Source organism: Copidosoma floridanum, unplaced genomic scaffold, assembly GCF_036245765.1.
Source record: "Copidosoma floridanum isolate Cflo_tuat_1 unplaced genomic scaffold, Cflo_Japanese_pri ptg000034l, whole genome shotgun sequence".
Lineage (NCBI taxonomy): Eukaryota > Metazoa > Arthropoda > Insecta > Hymenoptera > Encyrtidae > Copidosoma > Copidosoma floridanum.
Window position 1 is genome coordinate 7316866 of NW_028321911.1, and position 22881 is coordinate 7339746.

The window sequence follows — 22881 nt, forward strand, 5'->3', positions numbered from 1 at the left end:
GGTCAACTTAGAAGGATTTTTCGCGAGATGTTCCCACCTTTCTTGGGATAGCCCCTGCGGAGCGGGGAAACATCCACCAAGGGTGTAGGTTGTCGCCCTGAAAGTTGGCTCCCCTTGGAGGCTGGCCATCAGCAACTTCTGCAGGTAAGGATCGATCATGATCGTTCACATCTGTTCCCTCCCTAATTTCAGTCTACTCTCCCCCCCCCCCTATTACTGACGCGGTGACGGGCGTCTAATACGTCGTCGTGTACGTCGTCGTCGTCACGGTCTGTATCCTAGACTCTGTCAGTGGCCTATACACATTAACCCCCTTTTCATCCGATCGCCGTAACTCATCCTCTATTCCGGAGTCACTCACGCTCGCATTTCCGCTCCCCTGTCTCCCTGGCACTGACCCTTGGGTCTCTCTCGTTGAATCCGTAGCCACTGGCTCTGATGGAGACACCGAACTTTCTCTTTTCTCGGAATTTGATCCATCTCCATGTGACAACTCCCTCTGTATCAACTCGCCGGCGGTACTGAGTTGGGTCGTCCGTGGAGTACTGTGTTCTAATTTCCCCTCCTCTCCGTCCGCAAGCACGTCCTCTTCGTAGCAGGGTACCCTTTCATCATCTGGCTCCATCTCAAACATCAGTGCTCGGAGGAACCTATCTCTCACAGCGGCCTCTGTCCCCTCGGTACTAAATCCCCTCAAAAACAATTCGCCCTCTAATGTCTCTAGTGGCATTCTCATGATGCTACGCCTGAGTGCACGCAGCTCCCATGTATTTATAAGTGCCTGCATTGTTTCGTCCTAACGAAGATACACTGTTTGCGTATCGTCGCCTACCCGCACTTGTCGCCGACAGTCTCTAAACACCACAAAACAAATATGGAAAATTTTATGTATATATATATGTGAAAATAAAGAAAAATATTCTTAAAATTACTTATTGACTTATTACTTATTACTTATTCCCCGATCTGAGCAACACTCTCAATTCGTCAACACTTTCATCCACACATTAAAATCTCACCTCAACTTTAGGGCCCGGAAGTCCCTTCCTAATCCTGTTACAAGTCCTACCTCTCTCTCTCTCTCTCTCTCTTTCTCTCTCTCTCTCTCTTTCTCTCTCTCTCTCTCTCTCTCTCTTTCTCTTTCTCTCTGTAGGCATGTATGTATATATATATATATATATATATATTGTTCCGCTGCCCTCGAGATAGATGTCCCGGGGTGGGCGCCTCCTGGTCGTCCTCCGCCGGCCTTAACCTTTATCCGGTTGGCGGTGACCCGTACCTGAATCTCTCACTCACACGCACACGCTCACACACAGCCTCACTCACACCTCGTGCCTCTCTACCTTTCTCGAATGCCCTGAACTTGGGTAACACCTCTACCCTCGACTACACCCTCTTATCACGTCTACACACACTCACCCGCGCCCGCTCGGATCATCCCAACACTATCCCGTATACCACCTGGTGCAGTGTTTACAGCACACTTACCTCTTGGTTATCCTTGCAGGGTACGGCTATCTGGAACTCGTCTTACTCGTCTTAACGGCTTGGCAATGCTCTCGGCCTCGGGCGATCTCCGGTGCTCTTCCACGATGGTCCCTCGTAAATTCCCTTTTTCTAGCCTCAGCTGCTCTCTCGTTACGCTCAACCTTGATCCAGCTCTCCTCAATCCCTTCCTCTGCCCTATCACTTCCCTATCTCCCACCAATTTTTTTATCCAGCCTGCTCAGCTCTCTCTGATGCCTCTTGCGGTACTGACTCTGCTATACTATGCAGTAAGTCTGCATAGACGAGAGTGCCCCTCCCGTCGCATCTCGGAACCTCCAACGTTGTTAAAATCCGGTAAATCGTTGGAGGTTTCTAAAAACTAAAACTCCTGATCCGACAACCTGGCCTTTGGTTTAATCCCGACGCGTCGCGAACTTCTCCATCTCCCCTCTCTTCCTTACACATATACTCTCTCAACCATACCTTACACACCGTAAACTTCTGTCGTTGCCTCTCATCCTCCTCTCTCCTCTTTGCTCGTAGTCCGTGGCACCGAGAACACACATTAAGAATGTTTTGTGAAATGATATACATATAAAATATATACAGTATCATAAGACTTGGTAGCCACCAATGACTTGCCCAAAAATACAGGTATATAGTGGCGTGATAGTTTTAGCTACCACGTCACAAACCCCCCTCCTAGGCTAGACCTCCCCCCGTATGTCTAAAGCCGTCTACTATTGGCGACTACCTATATAAGTAATGAAAGACGCTTACCTGGGGTATCTTTCCCGATGACTCTTCGTTCCTACTCTCAGGTGTCCCCTGGTTACCTGAAATAAATAATTATTAGTCTGGTCTGGGGTTCCCCCGTATCTAAGGTCTCTCTCCTCTCTGCCTTCACTAGTCCTAGTCCTGAAAAATAAAATTACTCTCTCCTTCTCCGTTCGCCTAACTAGCTCTACTTCCCTTTTTTTTTTTTTTTTTTTTTTTTTTTTTTTTTCTTCATATCTCCTTTCTCTTTGGCCCTTCGCGTCCTTGTTTTTTAATTTCTGGTCCCCCAAATCTCCTCTATCTTTGCGTTCTCGGTGATTTATACCTCTAGGGTGATGAGGACGACTTCTGGAAAGTTCCGTCCATCACCCGCTGTCTAGTGGTAGATAATAAGTCGTCGGTGTGCTCGACCAACCGCAAGGCTGCTTCCAGTCGACCGCCACGAGAATGGAGGTCGCTCCTTCTCGAGTGGGATCGGTGACGTCGATGCCCAAGGCACGAGCCCCCCCTTGATTCCGAAGAGTGGGTCCTCTTCTCCTGTCCCGATTGTCTCTGAGACTCTCTAGCATCGCGTTGATCTTGCCTCTCCTTTTTTCTCCTTTCCTCGTTTGCCTTTTCCTTCGTTTTACGACGAAGCTCTCGATCCTGGTCCTTCCATAGGACTCGGTAGCTGCCAATAACTCTCCCAAAAATATAGATATAGTGACGTGATAGTTTTAGCTACCACGTCAACATCTTCATTAACATTATCGTTATCTATATTATACTTTATATTATAAAATTTTTTTAAATCGCTCCAGATCATCTACTACATTTGAGAGCACTGGCTGACAGCTACGATTAACTCTATATAAAATTGTATTTTTTGAGAACCTCGAATGCAATTACTTTTAAAATCAAAAATTGCTATTCCTCAGTTAATTACGATTGAAATTGTTTTAAATTTTAGAATAAGTACATTTAATTTCTTAGTGCTGCCCAATAATAAATAAGAATTTAAAAAATTCTTTCAAACTAAATAATATTTAATTACAACTATGTAGTGTATTCATGTGACTTATAAGTTTAATAAAAATAATATGCGTGGGAAAGTTTTTTCAAAGGAGTAATTTTTAATTAAAAAAAATAAATTGTTTATTTTTATTTTAAAAAGCGTACTCTCAAAAGTTAAAAAACAGAACGCTTCTCCCCCTTTTTTTAATAACACAAAGATCATTTTCTCTTCTGCCCTCTACATTCAAAGTTATAATTTTGTACAATTTTAATTTTATTGCAAAACTGAGATGCTGTAGGATAAAAATACATTATATTACGTATGATTATCAAATGATGAATAATTTATTGATGTAATTATTCAAATCATTATGGTCCAGTGCAAGATTATTAAGAAGTAATTTAGTAGTAAAAAAAAAAATTGTTATTGTAAATTTTTTTTTTTAAATATTTTGAATTTATGAATGACTATATATTTTTATTCGAAGAAAAATGTTTTCTATATTTCCGTATATAAGTAAAGCTACATATAATTAACTTTTGAAAAATGTATGTTTTTTAAGGTATAATCTCACTTTATTTAATTTATTACCTTCAGACTTGTTTATATCAAAAGCAAATGTTATACTCCATGTCAATAGTTTTCTATGCACAATGAGCGGTACTAATTAAGTATTTGATATATTTTGTGTTATTCTTAAAATACAATTTCCTCTTCCAGTTTTTTCTGTTACGATTTTACCGTATCATGTAGTCTTTACGAATCTTGTTAATTGTTTTTACGAAAAATCTTGTATACATACTATCGTTTGCTTTTTAACACGGCCATACGGTGCATATACTGTGACAAGCTTCGTTTTTAAAGTAAATTTTTTTATGTTAGACCGTGAACAGCCGCGTAAGGGGAAATGCGTTACGAAAAAACTTAAGTAGTAAGGGAACTATTGTTCCAGACACTTTCGCAGATATATGTCATATGGCTCGTGCCGAAGGCTTTTCGAGGGTTCTATTTTTCGCAGACGACATGAGACCAGAGCGGTGGAAAAATTCAAACTGATAACTTCATGTAAATAATGGCGCTGGATTTTACGCGTTATTTGAATATAATTACTGACTTGGGCTGGAAACAATAATTTTTTTCGCAGACGTCAACTGACCCGGCTAGCCAATAAGTGCAGAAAAAAGCGCGAGGTGTCTCGCATAATTTAAATATAAATACCAACGTTGCTTGACTGGCAACAATTTTTTTTTTTTTCAGTGGAGAAAAAATTCATGGGCCCTCCAATCACGCAGATCGGTAAGTGTGAAAAATTAATAAATTCAAAAGTGCAAAAATTTGATTGTTTGGTAAAGAGAAGGGTTATTGAAATAAAAATAATGTAAAAATAAATTTAATGCATATATTGTATAGAAAACACACATCTCAAAACTAATCTTACGTATGAGCGCGCAAACAAAACTTGATACACATACTTTTAAACGAAGTTGAAAATTAATGATAAGTATTACTTACACTACATTATAATAGTCATAAATTTAAGAGGTGATGTAAGAATTTTGATAATAGTTTGAAAAATATTTTTACTTAAATATATCGTAAAAGCAATTAATATTTTAAAATGAAACGTTGAATACAATGTTTCAATATTCCACAATATTATTAGTTTTATTTAATTTAAAATTTATGTCATTTGAAAGTATTTCCCAACAGTACTTCGTTAACTCTAAAAATACCATGTCAAAATGTTGTTCTAAAAAGAAATTATCAATTGCAGACTAAAGATTTCCTTTAACATTTTTTCGTAGTGCTGAGTATTGTCCTTTAATCAGCTTTTTTAAATTAGACGCACTTATTTTATTTACTACAGTGATACTTTCTAATAAAATAGTTAACTTATTCACTAAAAATCCTTGCACTTATTAACTAACGTTGCTGCACACTGGATATGGCATAATCTTTCATCCACACATCTGACAGCTTGAAGGAGTACTTTTTTTCTTTTCTTCTCATTTCCATCTTGTTCGTCACTAATTGCATTTTTATCAAAGACTAGCGGCGCTCCCCCCCCCCCTTGGCTTTGCTGAAGACTCACTTTCTTGTGCCATAAAATGATCGTTGACCCTGAAAGGTCAATGATTTAGAGTTTTTCTCATGTAATCTATAAACAGGGCTATTTTTTAAGCTGTAACAATTTAAAACTCACAAAAAATATATAGTTAAAAAAAATTTTTTTTTCTTCTCTGACAACTTTATTACCACAGCAAGAAAGTCTTGGAGCTTAATCTCTACATTTTTTATCGCCAGAAAAATACAAATACATATTCTAGATGTTTAAAAATATGGAAGATTCAAAAGATTACTATAAAGGTTCTAATAAAAAGCTTATCTCTCGCTTAACAAATTCTTTAATTATCGATTTTGATGCTGCTTTTATCTCGATGAATGTTCAGCGTCATTTTCTTGACGCCTAAAATTTTATTCATTACATGCATGTGAAGTTTTCCTACCAATATGACTTCTTGCGACTTTTGCTATTGTTGAGACTTTTGTGAGTACTGAAAACTATTTTTTTTAACTTTGTAAGGTTGTAATGTATTTGTTGATTAATGGTTAAGTAGGAAATGTAAATACTTATAATGGCCCTGAAAAGGGCCAATGGTAAAATTTCCAGTTATTCATTATTATTATTATTGATGATAGAGAGCCAGCTGTCGGTAGGTTGGTTCTTATCCTTGGAGTTTATGTGTACGGAGACCGTACTGGAGGGAGGTATGCCGCTGAGCAAAGAAAATGTCGTCTTTAGATTGTTCCCCAGATAACCAACCGCTCATCGTTAGTCGGGAAAGTAGGCCTGGAGAATACCTTCTCTGTAGGTATGCTATTGAGACTACCACTAAGAAGGCCACTGTGGCTGCCTGTACTCTTCAAGGCTGTCTCCCCTGGCTTGCATTTGAAGTAGAAAATTTTCTGACAGCACCAGGACGGAGAGGTCAAACGTCCACAAAACTCTGAAGTATTGGAGCAGGTTGTGCTTTTGACTAGACACATCTCATGGTATTCCCCCAAAGACGTTGACGTTCCGAATACATATTTTTCCATGGTACTCGGTTATTTTGGTGATTCGGGGTAAAAACCGATTTATTTTGCTTGTCCATGATAGAAAAGAGTCATCGGTAGCCGAGATGCCCAGCTGCACGACTAACAACTTTGTTCTTGGTGTACGGCCGATGAACAACTACGATAGTTGACACCTCGATGGAGCATCTTATAACCGCTCTTTACTATCTTTGATTGCGGGTGGCTTAAAATTTTACCTTGATGCCACTTAGCAGATTCTATTGAAATAAAGCGCAAAACTACCTCATTTTAGCAAAACTTTGAGCTCATTTATCGCTATGATTTTTATCTTTTTAAAAAAAAAGCTATGGAAAAACCATGTTGGAATCATCAAGAATCAGTATGCGAAATTTCAGCTAAATTGGTTTAGTAGTTTTTGTAATTAGCAATTACAACGGTTTTAGTGACTTTGCTTTATATATTAGTAAGACTACTGATTTCATTCTGTAAGATGATGTGAATATTAACTTGATATTATCCACTTGTATGCAATCCATTTGACTGATGTTTTTGTCAGTAAAGTAATCATTTATAGAAGCAAAATAATCTTTCAACTCGCTCCATACATGCTCGTCTATAATTGCACCCTCTGTACACTGACATTCGGAAAGCTGTAAGAAAGGCTCGAAACACTGACAATTTACATTACAATAAAGTCCCACGAAGATTTTTTTCGTAGCTGTCTTGTTGAGCGGATATGACAAAGTTCTGCACGCATTGCGAAAATTATCTATGCCAGTCAGTATCTAAGTTGTAAAGAAGACTCATGGGTCTATAAAAAAGTGAAACTCTTGCGTTTAAGAAGTTAGCTGCTGTACTCTGCCTATCAAAATTTCCAGATTCGGTCCAATCTCCCACTCGAATTTTTTTGGTAATATGTAATTCATTAGGAACTATAGTTTGCCCTTCATTTTATCTTACAAAATTCTGCGGAAAAACTTGTCAAACATGCTCAAACCTTAAAGACGTATCTCGTTTGGTCACATGAAAAATATCTGCAAACGAAGGAAACTAAACGACGACACTGGATATGAGCAATTGTCCTTCAGCTGCAATGATTTTTAATATTTTCCATAATACGGAAAGGAGTAAGTCACAATGGTGGAAGTGAGCAATTGTCCCTTGGATGCAAAATTTTACTACAATACTATAACTGTAGAATTTTCCAGACCATGGCTAGAGGAGACCTATCTACCTGTGTATACCTTTTACGTTTATCATACATGGGCCAAATTATTTTCAAAAAGGTAGAAAGTACAGAAGTAGGTAGGGAAAAGAAGAAAACGTAAAAAAAATTCCTTGTTCGATACTCTCAGTTGAATTATTTTTTCTTGCCGATACGCTGCAATATCTTTCCGTGTTATATCCCACTGAAGCAGCTCTCACTTTTTGTTGCAAAATCAAATGCTGTGCATTTCCTTCACTAGTTTGATACAAAATGAATGCTTGTCTGCACATGCTTAAAATATTTAAATAAAAAGATGGATCATGAAGATAATTTAATTTACCATCACTAAGAAATTTAACATTAACGGAAACGATGAACTAAAGAAGTTACATTCTGTGAACAGAGATTTAATTTAGTGTACATTAAGTTGAGCGATAATTGAATAAATATTTTGCAAATAAATTGTAGTACATTAAAAGAATTTTGAACAATAAATTAATACTTCTTACGTATTGGCTAATGTTGAATTACATAACACTTTTTTTACTTAGACTAGATCGTATGGCTTGTTACCCAAACATATTAACAATAGTATGCATTATCTTTACTCTTTCTTCTTAAAAAACTTCATTTCATTGAAAGAACATAATAAATATATTGGTAAACTTGAGTTCGTAACCTTCAATGTTAAGATAAAGGATGGCCACAGACACATGCATGTACTGTTTAAAGAAAAAATGGTTATATTAATTGTATAAGTGTCTCAGCTTAGGGTTTTCTCTAGTCTCACCCAAATTTGCATAATACAGATATATTATTTATTATTCTATGAAAAATTTTAGACATATATGAAAAAGCAATTTTACTTGTCTATTTATTATCAACTCTAATATTAACAAAAATAATTAACGTTTTGTTAATACTTGTAAATATTCACTGATGGAGAACTGTAAATACCTGTATGTACACCTGATATTTCTTACTTAAATAGCAGTTGTTTGTCTAAGGCTTATGGCCCAATCAAGGCATATGAAGATGGTTTTTCTGTAACATTAATCGTTTTTTTAATTCGTGAATTGAGTTTACACAGGTTCTGGACATTTGTCTCAAACTGCTTGGTTAGAAAAGGACTCAATGAGTAGATTCGATATGGCATTGTCTATATGATATGTAGGTGCAGAATGTTACATCAGCCAAATTAAGAGACACTTATGCATGCATCTGCGTGGAGATGAGAGTAGCATTAGATACAGGGACAAGAGGTCTGCATTATACGCCTACTGTATACAATGTCTGCAGGGGTTTCATTTTGAGACAGCGGTGATTCTTAATCATTAACCAAATAAATCCAGGCGTGAATTCTCCGAAATAATTGCTACAGCAATGAATAATAACATCAGTATACAATTAAATACACAAATACTAGACTTATATAATAATTTTTCACTTGAAAATAAGAAAAAAATAAAAATTAAATTACTGTTTTCAGTTTACCATCATTATATTTAAAATATTTTTAAATTTCTATACTAACTATAGTTAATGGCTTCATATAAATTTTAGATGTCACTTTTACATCTTTGGAATTGGGTCTCTTTCTGGTTCACTGCTCTCTTGATGTTTATTCAGTTCATGTCTTTGACCTAACTTACTTTTTGCTTATAACATATCTGTTTTAACTTTATGTGATTTTTTAAAATTAAGTTATTTGTTCTACGATATATTCTGTAGTTATAGAAGCATGTATTTAATACTGGTTCATATCATAAAGTATTATGCTGTGGTTCGTAGATAAGGCTCTTGGAAGCACAAGTGTCTGTTCTACGGAATGTTTTGGCACCAACATGGTAAATTAGTTTTTCACGGTGGCCGTTACTATAATAAATGATGGTTATAATATTGGTGGTAGTAGCAGTTATAATAACAATGTCAATGATATTAAAAATATTATTAATCGTAGTATAAATAATAATAACAATAAAAATAATTATAATGGTAATAATAGTAATAATAGTAATAATAATAATAATAATAATTATTATTATTACTATTATTATTACTATGATTATAGTACTAATAATAGTAAAAATAATAGTAATAATAATTATAATAATAATAATAATAATAATAATAATAATAATAATAAAACTGAGGATAACGATAAAAATAATAGTACTACGTCTGTCGCGAAGTTATATAATTAGGTTTACCGGTAGTTTTGACTGATTATAATGTTACAAACGTAATTCAGAATTTTGTAAAAAATTTTGGTCAGCCTATTTCTTACACCTAGTTGGTGGAGGGGAAATCAGCATGCATTCCTCAGGGAGGAGTTAGGGTTGGAGCCAGGTATGCGGACTTTTTCACGACATATCTGAAGCAAGAAAAGGGGAAAAGGTCAAGACTTTCCTGTTTTTCTTTACATTAGAAAAATGACAAAGTTTGACCAGGCTGTTGCAGTTGGTTAATGAAACTATTAGAGTCTAGAAAAAGGGAGTACTTGATAAAATATAAGTGTGCTGACATGAACGGTAAGAATCAAATAATTAATTGAAAGTTAATAAAGTTGTTCTGCTAGGTTTAACGTAGTCAACTCTTCTGTATGTTATGTATGGCTGTTGGTTGCTACAGGTGTAGCATGCATGGGTTGTTTTATCTTCTAACTATATGTAACAATATTAGTGTCAAATATTATTTTTGTTAACCCTAAATTGTTCTAGCAATATATCCCAACGCAGCTGTTTCCAGTGAAACTTTCGAGTTTTTGATTTATTCTAAAAATGTTTTTAAATATTTGTGTGTGAAATTATATTATTTTTTCATTTTCGGTCAGCTAAGACCAGTGTGAATGTGAATGTGCATGAATCATAGTTGGTTATTGTGCTGCAGCTACAAGCAAACTTGCTGGTGATTCAACTCTTTTTAGATGCACGTTGACTCCTGCTTTACAAACTTCCCAATCAATTTGGAAAATTTTGGAAGATAACTTGAAAAGAAATGTTAGTAATCGTAGCTTACCAACATTACATTGTATAGATATATAGGCTTACGAAGAAAAATTTTTTCTCTTCCAGAAATAAGAACATTGTGTTCTTATGCACCTTTTTCCACTGAATACGAATCCGTAGTCCGTTTAACTGTAGCACGGTTAAGCGTATTCCGTAATCGTAGGATTAAAATTATTTCAAGGTTAAATCAGCGCAATAGTGATTAAAGATTCTGAACAAATGCAATCCCATGTATTTTTTTCCTGCCAAGTATGAATTCGTTGTCCGTTTACTCGTAGTATATCGGGATCAAGGTCATTTTAAGGTTAAATCAGTGCTTAGCGATCTAAAAAAATAAAAATATGTATTCCCGTGTATTTTTTTCCACTGAATACGAATCTGAAATCCATTTTAAAGTTGCACGTCAGGATAATGAGCATATTATGGTAAAACTACAAAATTAGTGATTAAAAGAGTGATATTGCTATTTTTGTAGTCACTGAATGAAGTTAGTATCACTATCGTATAATTTTGAAATATGCAGTTTCACAAGATCTTATGACACGAGATCTAATCCCTTGTCATAATTTTATATTTTTTCTTACTCTTTAATTTTCAAATGACCTATATAGTGAGTTTTGTTTTTGTTTCTTATCATTAGCACTTTCTCTTTTCAATATCTAACAGAAGTCTGCCATTGTATGTATGTCCCATCGACTCTGATATAGTCTTTCTACGCTTTTTATATCTTGGTGAAAATGTTCCCTATATTCCTCGCTATAATCTTCAAGACTTTGAGGAAAATTGTGTAAATATGAGTAAAGAAAGTGTAATTTGTAATTCATTAAGCAACCTAATTTTTCATAATTCTGAAGCAAATTTCTTACTATCTGTCTGTAATTCTCACTCTTATAATTATCTGAAAAGCTTTCCACTATATATTTGAAGCTAAGGTATACTGATTTTTCTGGATTATCGATCTCATTAATGAAATTTGGATTTTTTAGCATTTTTCGGAATTTTGCCCTGTCAAATATACGTTCTCTTAAAGTGGCATCTGATATTTTTGGAAATTTTGTTTTTATCTAAGAAAAAAATTTACGTTCTTTATGTAGTGCTTTAAAAAACTATTTTATTAAGCCAAGTTTTGTATGAAAAGGAGAAAGGAGAACCTTTCATAGCTCTACTTAAGGCTTCTTAATGACGTTACTTTTATCTTCTTCTAACGCAACTCCAGTAGGCCAGTCTGCTTTAAGATTATAGTTCTTACGGTCCCTGCTATCCTACAAGCATAGGAAACATGGGTGCTCAACGAATGCTAACTATTGACTAAACATCATGTTAAGGATTTTAAAATCACCGCAGATTAGCCAGTTATATTCCTTGTACTTTATTTTATTTAGTACCATTTCAATATTCTTGTTATCTTCTTTCAGCGTTACTGAATGTGCTATAGGTATTAAAGCATATTTATAAGTATTATGTAATAATATGGCCTTAAAGCTACGTTGAGAAGAATCTATAAATAGTCTTCATTCATCAGCTTTGTCAATACCCTTCTTTAGTTTATCCATCAATCCATTAACATTGTGACAGTCAAAGATAAAATTCATTTTGCTCACAAAAATAAAAGATGTACTGAAAATGACATTTATTCTTAGATGGTAAATGAGTCTAAAATAATGACCATTTCTGGCATTAAATTACAAGCTGTAGTGCTAGCTACTAAAATACCAAGAATAATTAGTACGCAACATAACTTTCTTATTAAAAAGCGTGATTCAAGACCAATTCAGAAACAGTTTTAAATAAGATTCAAAAAGAAGCACGTGATTTTAAAGTTTTTTTTGTCAATCAGTTACATAAATGAGCGAGAGTACATGGATGTCCGAGTGAAAGTGGGTTTCTCAATAAGAAGACCCTGTGGACGAAGTGACTTGATTTAATAACGATGCGTTGATTAAGGGAGGAACATAAATGTTACATCTGACAGGCTGACGTTGAGATAAAATTTTTTAGGCGGAAGAGATTATTACAAGTCAATTTTAAGTTATAAATGAAAAGAGTAGTATTAAATACACTTATTTTAGACTTTTTCCTTGACTTTTAATGGTTTTCTTTGTACAATCAACTGTTAAATATAGTAGCACAATTTTACAAGCGGTTAATTTAATGTACGAATCAGACTGTACATCAAAAGCAAAAGGATTATGCATAAAACTAAGCTAATTGGTTACATTTTTTAGTAAAATCAAAGCTCTGACAGTAAAAAAACAATTTCTTAAAATAGTTAAATTTAAATAAAAAATTGTTTTCTGTGATGCTCGTGAGGTCCTACGTGCTAAAGGTAGAGTGGAAATCTTTTAGAAGCAAATTTTAATTCACAAAAAGTTATTTTAGATGAAAAAAATTTATTCAGTCTTTCGTAAATAATATCGTACGATGAAAAACTCCTTCCTACTAACCATTTAAGTGTCATTAACATTTTACTTATTGCAGCATAGATTTTTTGGTCCAGTGATTCTTAAAATAGGAATGAACGTTGAAGTAGAGAAACATAAGTATGACTAAACTAAATAACACAAAACATAAAAAGTTTTTGGCGCAAAAAGAAATTATTTGAAATTTTCATACTTCTACCGCTTATTATAAGACTGGTAAATGGGAGATACTGATTCGTTTAATGAAAGCAGCACCTTTAGTAGGCAAGTTGCAAGAGGTGCAACACTATGCAGATTGCATTTTAACATAAATGGTTGTGAAAATACCTTCTTTGACAAATTCATTGTAAAAAATGCTTTGTAAACGACGTTTCATTGAAAGTTGGCGATAGTTTTAACTTTTGATAATAATATTTCCCAAAAACCTGTGGAGAACAGGTTTAATTATTAACGTATCCAAAATGGAATTTTGTGTAGGCCAACCATTAAACTAATTAAATTTACAAAGGCAAAAAACTAGAATTTTTAGGTGGGGAAGGATGTTCTCAATAAGTTTTCTTGAAAACTATGATTTAAATATGAGAAGATGTTTGCTCTTTTATCGTGTAATAATTTCATATCAACGATTTAAGCATAGAGAAAATGGAAACAGGAGGTCTTCTTCTCTCACGGGTAGTACTTATTACTAAGCCATGTATAAGCAAGGGAAAGGAGAGAACGATGAAAGGCTTCGCTTTTACTCAAGGGTAGGGATGTAATCTTACGTAGATGTCATAAGTAATAAAAAAAAAAAAAAATGGCGATTAGAAGGTTTCTCTTTCGTTAATAAAAACTAATAAAAAAATTAAAAAATTGTTTTGGGAAAGTAAGTGTCTTCACACATCATACGAAATAATATTACTGTTAACATATGGTAGTTTTTGTCGGATAAGTGCCATCGTCTCTGGGGCTATTTTGCAGCTTGAGAGACTTGCGAAGCAGGGCCTGAGGGACGTAAGGTAGCCGCGGAGCGATAGCATTTATGTGACGAATTCTATTTTTCCTACCGAGGGCACACCAGCTTCTCAAAAATGCCTGAGGTAGAAAAAATTAATTATTTTCAAGTAAAGTTTTCGTTTGTAAAGCAACTTTTGCCTTCGTTTCTCACCTTTTAGTAAGCGAAAGTTTTGTTAATCGCTGTGCTTATTAACTAATCTAGCACAAACTTTGGACCTGTACATAGCCTTATGATATATTTTTAGACCGCTCAAAAGTGAGCCCCTCAACAAAAAGCTTATACGCACATTCATTTAAAATAGGAAATTAATTTTTAAGGAGGCTTGGGCGATTTTGAATTAAATGCGGGCTAGGTCTGAAACTCAGAGTTTATATAGATAAAGTTTGCTAGATTTTTTTAGGAAAACAAAATAGGTAGGTCAACACATTTATTTTCGAGAAAATTGCTTGTGAAAATTCGTCATTTTAACACGCAACCTTACGGAACCCGAAATTCAATAGACTACCGTACCGCAATAAAAAGCTGTGGGCCCACACATTAAATTGGTACATGTACTTGAAAGTATAAAGAATCTATTATTTAAAAAAAAGAATAGGATCAACACGTTAAATTTTGAGAAAATAGCGAGGAAAACATCGAACATGAGAATTGTTTTGTTCAGGTACTGTAAGTGCGCATGCGCTGTACATTCATAAACATACAAGCATGAAAATTTAAGTCTAACACAAGTATAGGTGTATAATAGCAGATGAGAGCAAGAGAGTACAGTGTTGTCAGCTTTATCGTGGCAGGGCCGTCATCTTTACACAAGGTACCTCGGGAAAACTAATAAATTTTTTAATATCGATTTTCCCACTGACTTTTCCGCGTATTATTGCTATTTTGTTCACACACGTGTATAATCAAAATGATCATTAAAAAAATATTACAAAGAATCATTTGTATGACAAGTACCCCACAGGGGCCCCTCAATAGATACGACACCAAACGCCCAAGCCTCCTTAAGAATAAGTTGTTGACATTTGTATCTTTCAGATACACTGCAAAAACATGTTATGAAAACTATTTTCTCACGGTAACTGAGACACAGTGATTAAAATATACGCGGTAATACGTAGACGTAATACGTACACAACAGCGGAAAAATATCTTACTAAGTCTCAGTTTTCAAAAAGTTTTTTAAATGTTTCATAATAGTTAATGCAAAGTTTTAGAAACATGTTTAAAAACTAACTAAAAAATAGGTACCATAACTCCTAAATACTTACAATTTTTTTTTTTTTGTATTTATTCAAGAAAAATTTTAAGTTTTGTCCTCAGGTCTTCACTTTGTCTTTGATATTTGTTTGACTAACTTATAAAAAAAACTCACATGCCATGAAAACATTTGTAGTCATTAGTAAGTTTCACGATAGTAAGATTCATAATTAAAGAAAGAATAAGCTCAAAATACAACTATTACTAAGCTTGAATACACATGTTTTAGATACATGCTTGAACCAGATACAAACAGTGACGATGAATACTACCTGCTTTCTAATGGGACTGTCTATGCTCCAAACCATCTACCAGCGATGCTGATACCAGGTGTCGATTACTGTATGGAAGTAGTCCCTTCTCGTGGACTGTCTATCCTTGTATGTTTCTCTGAAGGTAATAACTCAAGCATGCAATAATCTTAAACCCAATAATTTCAAAGGATTTTTCTTTTAAATTTATCATTTTCTAAGTGGAAAAATTTTGCCGTTGTTAAAAACCAATTAAATATTTATAATATTATCCTCTTATAATATACTAACATATTAACATACTAAGGTAGAACTTAGTAGTGATAACACGTAGTAAAAACGTAGCCTCATTTGCGTTTACTGAACAAATGTCATGTTTAAGAAACGCTTTTATCCTGCTTCTGTTATGTATACAATTGTGTCTGTTCAGGCCAGAATCGTGTTACTACGGTTGTTAAATTTTGACGTGTTGCGTTCACATGCTTGAATCATCTGCTTCATCTTATTTCATGGCTGGTGCACGTGCATTACGAAGCGTGTCTGCTCATGTTTTCTAGTGACATAGTTTGGACTCAGTTGATGGCCTGAAAATGATAACTCAGTTTGAGTTATTGTAGCAGGTGATGTAAGTAATGATAAATATTAAAAAGATCTTTTTAATAAAAAAAAAATGTAATGGTAAAATTCGTATCATTTCCAAACATTAGCAGCATGTTTTAGTCGAAGGTTCTGTGGATACCAAAACTTAAATAGCTAAGATTAAAAAAGATATTTGATTAGAAGATCTGAAGATTTGCAAGACGATACCATGTGCACAAACAAAGATCTTAAGATAAAAATAAACGAATGCAATCTTTCACTTCAAACAGATGAATGATATGAATAACACAAATTGTCACTTCCAGGACGTACAGAGAAATATCTAAAAACTCTTTAACATCAGATTGAACACTGATAGATTCAGCTGCTAGCTTTACTAATTACTCGTTGATAGCCAGTCAAATTTTTTTGAAGATTAAGGTTATTAATAGAAATAAAACTGGTTATGTTAATTATTTTGTTACGAATTAAATATAGAATGAATTAATGCCGTAACAATAAGGTAAAAGCACCAGTACGTGAACACTTTTTCCATAAAGTCTTTGTTTTCTCATTTTTATTGAATTTCTGATTTGCATAACAACAAAACAGTCATTGCGCCAGTAAGTTTATATTTTTTCCTTTAAAAAAAAAACATAAAAGTTTTTCTAGGTCATGTGTACAATTAATAAATTAATTATTAAGTTTTTTTCCCAATGACCCAGTAGATGAACAGCGTGTTCAGGTATTGGTACCGATACGTATTTTTGACCGAGTACTTGAACATCCCATGTTAATTAAATGGGAGAGAGGTTATGTTAGCTGCCTTCTACTAATTTCTATTTTTATTATGTATTGCAAATAACCAAATCGAAAAATTTCTTTCTAATTTCATTGGTAACATATTATGAAAATTATAACGACTGGCTTGACATACTATTGTTATTGATTCACAGTGATTTCAATCATTTTTATGTGTTCGAGTACTGGGTATAGGTAAAACCTAATTACCAGTATCTGAACAGTCTCACCAGCCACCTTATACAAGTTGCACGAATGAATAATTTTTTTCTCGTTGAGTATAAAGACTTACTGAAATATAAATTTTGTTTTATCTAAAGAACGATCAAAGGATATCAGAAACATTTTTTTTTTTTTCTATTCACTTAAATTTAAAATAGTTTATTCAAGCTGTTCAATCTACTGGTGCAATTTTAGGAAGTGTTCACGTACTGGTGCTTTTACCTTAAATATAACAAGTTACTGCATCCTAGAGATCTTATGAGTTAAGTGATTAGACTTAGCCTCTCTAGTTGCTGATTGGTTAACGAAAATTTTGTTTCAAAATAATCTGATTTATCTAAGATTGTCATCTGTACTGATGGATAAACAATCTCAAGTAATCTCAGATAGTATAATGTTTGCTTTATATATATACATTACTTCTGCTTTGAGTTAAAGTCGATGTGATACCGGAAAGTTCAAGATTATATAATTAAACGGTAATTCGTCATGACTAGTTGTTGCATAGTGAATTGTAAAAATTCTTCAACAAATAGGTACAGGATGTACCGTTCCCCATCAGACGTGGAAAGAAAAAAAATGTGGACGGTGGACATAAACAGACGTGATTTAAATCCTGGGCTTAGTGCTATGCTGTGTTTTTTTAGTATAATTTTCATTACATTTTAAATTATTTTAAAAAATAATTACTATAGTTTATAAGTAGTTTAATAAGGAATTGTTATTTATAAGTTTAATTGTTTATGCAGGGTGTATTCATAACCTACTATATTGTTTATTTTGTGTGTGTGGGTGTTTATGTTCATCAACATGTTGAAATTTTTTTAGGACCACTTTTCATCAGACTGTTTGGAAAGTAAAGCTAATAAAAAAATGAAACCGAAAAAGACACCCATCCCAACAATTTTCAAACACGAGATACCATCAGCGAATCGTGAAAATTCTCTTGCGGGGATTGAAGAACGGGCTGAGTCCAGTGTCACTGAAGTTACAAAAGAACATGTCTCTTTAAATGCTATAGCTGCTAACACATTTCAAACAAGTATCTGAGACGTAAGTGGCAGTAATGGAAATGTACTACCTAGTGCCACTTATAATAAGTGCAAAGCTGTGATCAAATCTTTAATTGAGTCTGGTACGTTGTACATTTTCGCTTTTTTTATTAGGCCATGAAATAGTAGTTTTCGTCTGATAGGTGCCATCGTCTTTGGGGCTATTTCACGGCTCGAGGGACATGCAAAGCAGAGCCCGAAAGACGTAAGGCTATTCCGGTGCAAAAGCACTTATGTGGCGAATCCTTCTTTTTCTACCAAGGGTGCATAAGCCCCTCAAAAACGCCTGAAGTAGGAAAATGTTATTGTATTACTTATTTTCAATAAACATTACAGATCCTGCTGTTAACTTGGCCCAAGCATATCATAAGTTTTTGCTACAACAAAAGAAATCAGCGCTTGCTTTTGGAGACAAAAAGGTGAGAAGAGCACTTACAGAAACTTGTGACGGTCTATGAGAGAACGAAAAAATCCAAGCAACGGGCATACTGGAAACTGGATGCTGCCAAAGAAAAAATTTAATATTTGGAAACGCAGGTGCGTCAATCTAATTTAAGGATGGCCCTTCAAAAAATATTAAATCCCGATCATATAAATGCTCTTGAAATGTGCTACAAAAAAGTACCTTAGTAGTGCAATGCGACTCTAATGAATGCTTACAAACTTAGATTTGCTTATGGGGCAGCTGTAAAAGAAATTTTAAAGCAAGGTTTCCCTTTTTTCTCTGTTAGGAGTTTAACAAGAAAGTTGGAAAATTTTTAATTTGTTTGCGGATTTCTATTTAGGAAATATTCAATTTTTTTAAGAATTAAGGTCACTCATTTTCTTTAAGATTTTCACAAAGATTGTATTATCGTACTAGACGAGATGTCCATAACTCTGGGCTCATTCTATGATACTTCCACAAATACATTTATTGGAAATGTAACTTTAATAGAACACGACACACATATTAGTACAACACACGGTTTAGTTTTTATGCTAGCGGGTCTCGGTGCACGTTAGAAACAGGTGGTAAGATATGAACTTACAGCAGACAGTGTCGTTGGTGGAAGCTTTAAAATTATTATTGACGAAATAATCAATCTAGCTGAAGAAGTAGGTCTTAGAGTGCATGCAGTAACACCTGGTATGGAGTTGGCAAATCAAGCCATGTGGAAGTCATATGGTATAACCGCATCTCGACATTCTGTTACTGTAAATTCATGCATCTATCTGAATGATCTGACACGACGATTATATTTTCATTCTGATGCCCTGCATGCCTTCAAAAACATGAAATCTAGTTTGCTTATGAACAAAATAATACAGAGTCCTGATACATTTGTGAAAAAGTACAGTTTGCCAACTATCACTGTTTACAGTTCTATTTATTTGATGTTTTAAGTAGTGATAGCTCTCATCACCTAAAATTAGCTCCAAATTTGAAGGGAGAATATCTCAATACAAGTAATCACTATCATACAATGCGAGTTTGAAATGCCAAGCAATTTTTCAGGGATGACGTTGGGTCTGCTCTCCAATACTTAGCATTCAAATCCGATCCTTGTAAGTTGACAACGGCATGGTTCTTAGATTATATGAGCAAATAGTTTGATTTAACGAGTTCCAGAAGTATTAAATTAGCATTGAGTGACAGACACATTAAAGTATACTCTGCTACTATAATTTTTCTTAATGAAGCTATTGATCTGTTCATAAATTTCAAAGTTGGTTGCAAGTAATTTTAGAAACCTTTTAAAACCGCGATGATTTTATCAAGGAGAACAGCTCTCGGTTTATCATCGTGTTTACTTGACAACGGATTTACCTTTCTTTTACCGTCACGATTGACCCAAGATTGGGCACCCGGCATTGTTTAAGAGAATAAATAAAATTTTCAATGAATTTTGTCTTATTTGCGGGTTTTATATTCGGTTGAAACACATTTGTGCATCCTTTTGTTTTTGTTTAATTAAATAATTAAATCCAGATGCTCGAATTTTTTCATTTGCATTTTGAGCCGCGAAAAACATTATTTCAGGCATCTTTAACTTTCTCATTAAATTGCGCTTCATTTGTTCTTTCGATTTAGCTTTTTGTTCTATCAAAATTATTAATATTTCGCGAGATATTATAAAAAAAGGCTTTAAACAAATACAAATAATAAATACAATTCTGCGCATGCGTATTGTGCGAGACTTTCAGACTCCAGTCCACAGTCCATGCTCCACTCATCTGCTCAATCATTCCAGAGAGTCCATTGTTCAGCTCAGTCCTCCGTCCAATCTTTAAATCCTAACACGATTATATTCTTATATATACATACATCCTGCTCATTTTCAACTTGCTATTTGCAGCAACGAAACATTGAAGAAGTTGCTACCAAGACTTACTATTGCTTATCATGATGCTTTGCTCAAAATTCAGGCTGCTCTTTTATCTAAGAACACAGAAAAAAAGATTAAGCTACTTTTAATCATTGTGGTCTGCTTTTGCAATTGATAGCAAGGCTATGACAGATAATTATATAATGATGGAAAGTGAAATGGTAAGAATTATCTTAACAACAAATGTATTCTTATTAGGTCATTGCTATTTATTGCTTTAATATCTAACATTAATAATTTCACAATAAATAGAATGTAGATTATAATTAATATTATTCAAAAATCTGTACGATTGATTATTATGATCAATGTAATTAATATTTTCAGGTAAATTACCAAGGAAACTCTTATTAAGAAATGAAATGTTTTGGGGTCCATTATCTTCTGGTATTCGTTGATATTTTAGTTCTCTTATTTATAATACATGTAGATTAATTATGTTTATATTATTTTATTCTGTTATCTACGTGAAGTTGTAAATAGTATAATTTTTTACTTGAAGTATGAAGTTTTATGATAGTGATGGGTGTATGATTATCCTTATCCTGTTATCTAAATGTATTATGCAAAATTTGTTATAAGACCATGTTTTGGGTAAGAATATGCAATACATAACAGCAAGAACAATTTATTTCAGTTTTTTTTATTGTTCATTCAATAGTTACAGTATGTTGATTTTTTTAAGAAATATGCTGGTGTTTCACTTTTCAGTATAAACATGCAATGCGAAAGCTATTTTTATTTTTAAATCTTTGTTAACCCGGGAAACTTTGCTATTTTTACTATCATGCTTTTGCCATTGTCCATTCATAAATCTAATGTAAGAAATATAGTGAGATTGTCCATTTATAATAAATGCTGGTATATGCTCAATTATTCCAGTTAAAACAAAACATTTATTACAAAACTTGATTTGATCTTGAATACTATTAATATTTATTATATCATGTTCAGGCCGAAGTGATATAGCTAAATATTTTGTCACTGTGTGTGACATTCATCAAACGCTTTCAAATGTGTATGTTTCACAAACTTTTTCGTAGTTAAGACCTAAGATTTTGACAAAGTTATCATCACGAGTATTAACAGTAATACTTGAAACTGGTAAGCAAATAATATTTTCATATCTTGAACATTTTTTTTACAGTCTACACAACACATTTTTATAACTAAACTATGCTTATGATGCATGAGTTGTATAAAATAAGTACTTAAGTCATCGTTACAAAAAATTCTATTTCTATCTAAGTTGCTATTCTGAAAGATAAACTGAAATCCACCATCGTAATAAAGTTATTGATTGATATTTCTCACATAGTCAAATACTATTTTGAAAAAGGTCAAATCACTAGGTTTTTTCAAAATTTCTTGTCAAAAATTATGAAACTCTTAACAATTTTTCACAGAATGGATAACTTCTGCAAGACTATCAAATAAGCAAGTGCTCTTTAATTTATACTTTTTGTTCAACAATGCTTCTAATCTTAGTTTATTACCATTTATCAAGACAGGATCTTCAAAATTCTGTTTCGATGGTTTATCATACATTGTATTAATAAAAAGACACGGATCTATATATTTCGATTTTTTACCATTTTTACTATATAATTTTTTATTTACAATTGGTGTCGAATGTAAAATATTTTTGGTTAATGAAATATTTTCTGGTGAAATGTTTTGAAGTGCAAAATTAGAAGCAGACTGGTATGAGAAGCTATGTTCAAAACTTATCGTTTCGTTAATTGACGACTCAGTACGCTCCGGACATATTTTTGTTGTGTTTATTCTTTCAAAAATGTCACTGGTTTTCATTAGAGTTTCACAAAGTTCAATCTTTTCATCATTTAATAAGCTACTCCATATGGGAAAAAAAGTTAAAAAATTTATCAGATGTTCTAGTAATATTTTATCTTCGTAAGGATTCAAATCATTTTCTAAATTTCTATATAATCTATTTGTCATTGTCAAGCAAATGTTTCTAAAATACATACAGATATCATTATCATTTTTATATTTTTTAAACTCACTCAGAATTTTTGAACACTTAAAAGTATCCTTTACATGACATTCAAAATGTATTTTGTTGCACTTTTCAAACTTATGAATTATATTGGAAATACCATCTTTTGTAATGTCAACCATTCATTGGTCTCGTGCTTCTTCAAATTCTCTGTCACGATCATTTTTATTCAAAACTACAAAGAAATTTTTAGCGAATGCTAAAAATTTTTCAAAGTTTGTGGTTCTAATTAAAAAATAAAACATTCGAGACAAAATTCATATATTGCATTGAAATCAACATCTATAGTTTTATAAAGTAAATTCTTTAAGAAACCAAACAACAAACGTTCATCAAGATTTAGATAACAAGCTGGCAG

General features: G+C 33.4%; 1 protein-coding gene across 1 annotated transcript in view; it reads left to right on the top strand.

Annotated features, from left to right (window-relative positions):
- The window catches only part of LOC106641746 (G protein-coupled receptor Mth2), a 486490-nt gene that overhangs the window by 58594 nt on the left and 405015 nt on the right, over positions 1–22881 (top strand). Inside the window, exon 2 of the mRNA XM_089597612.1 lies at positions 15459–15625. Within this exon, the coding sequence (XP_089453738.1) occupies positions 15459–15625 (167 nt within the window). The remainder of the gene's footprint in view (positions 1–15458; positions 15626–22881) is intronic.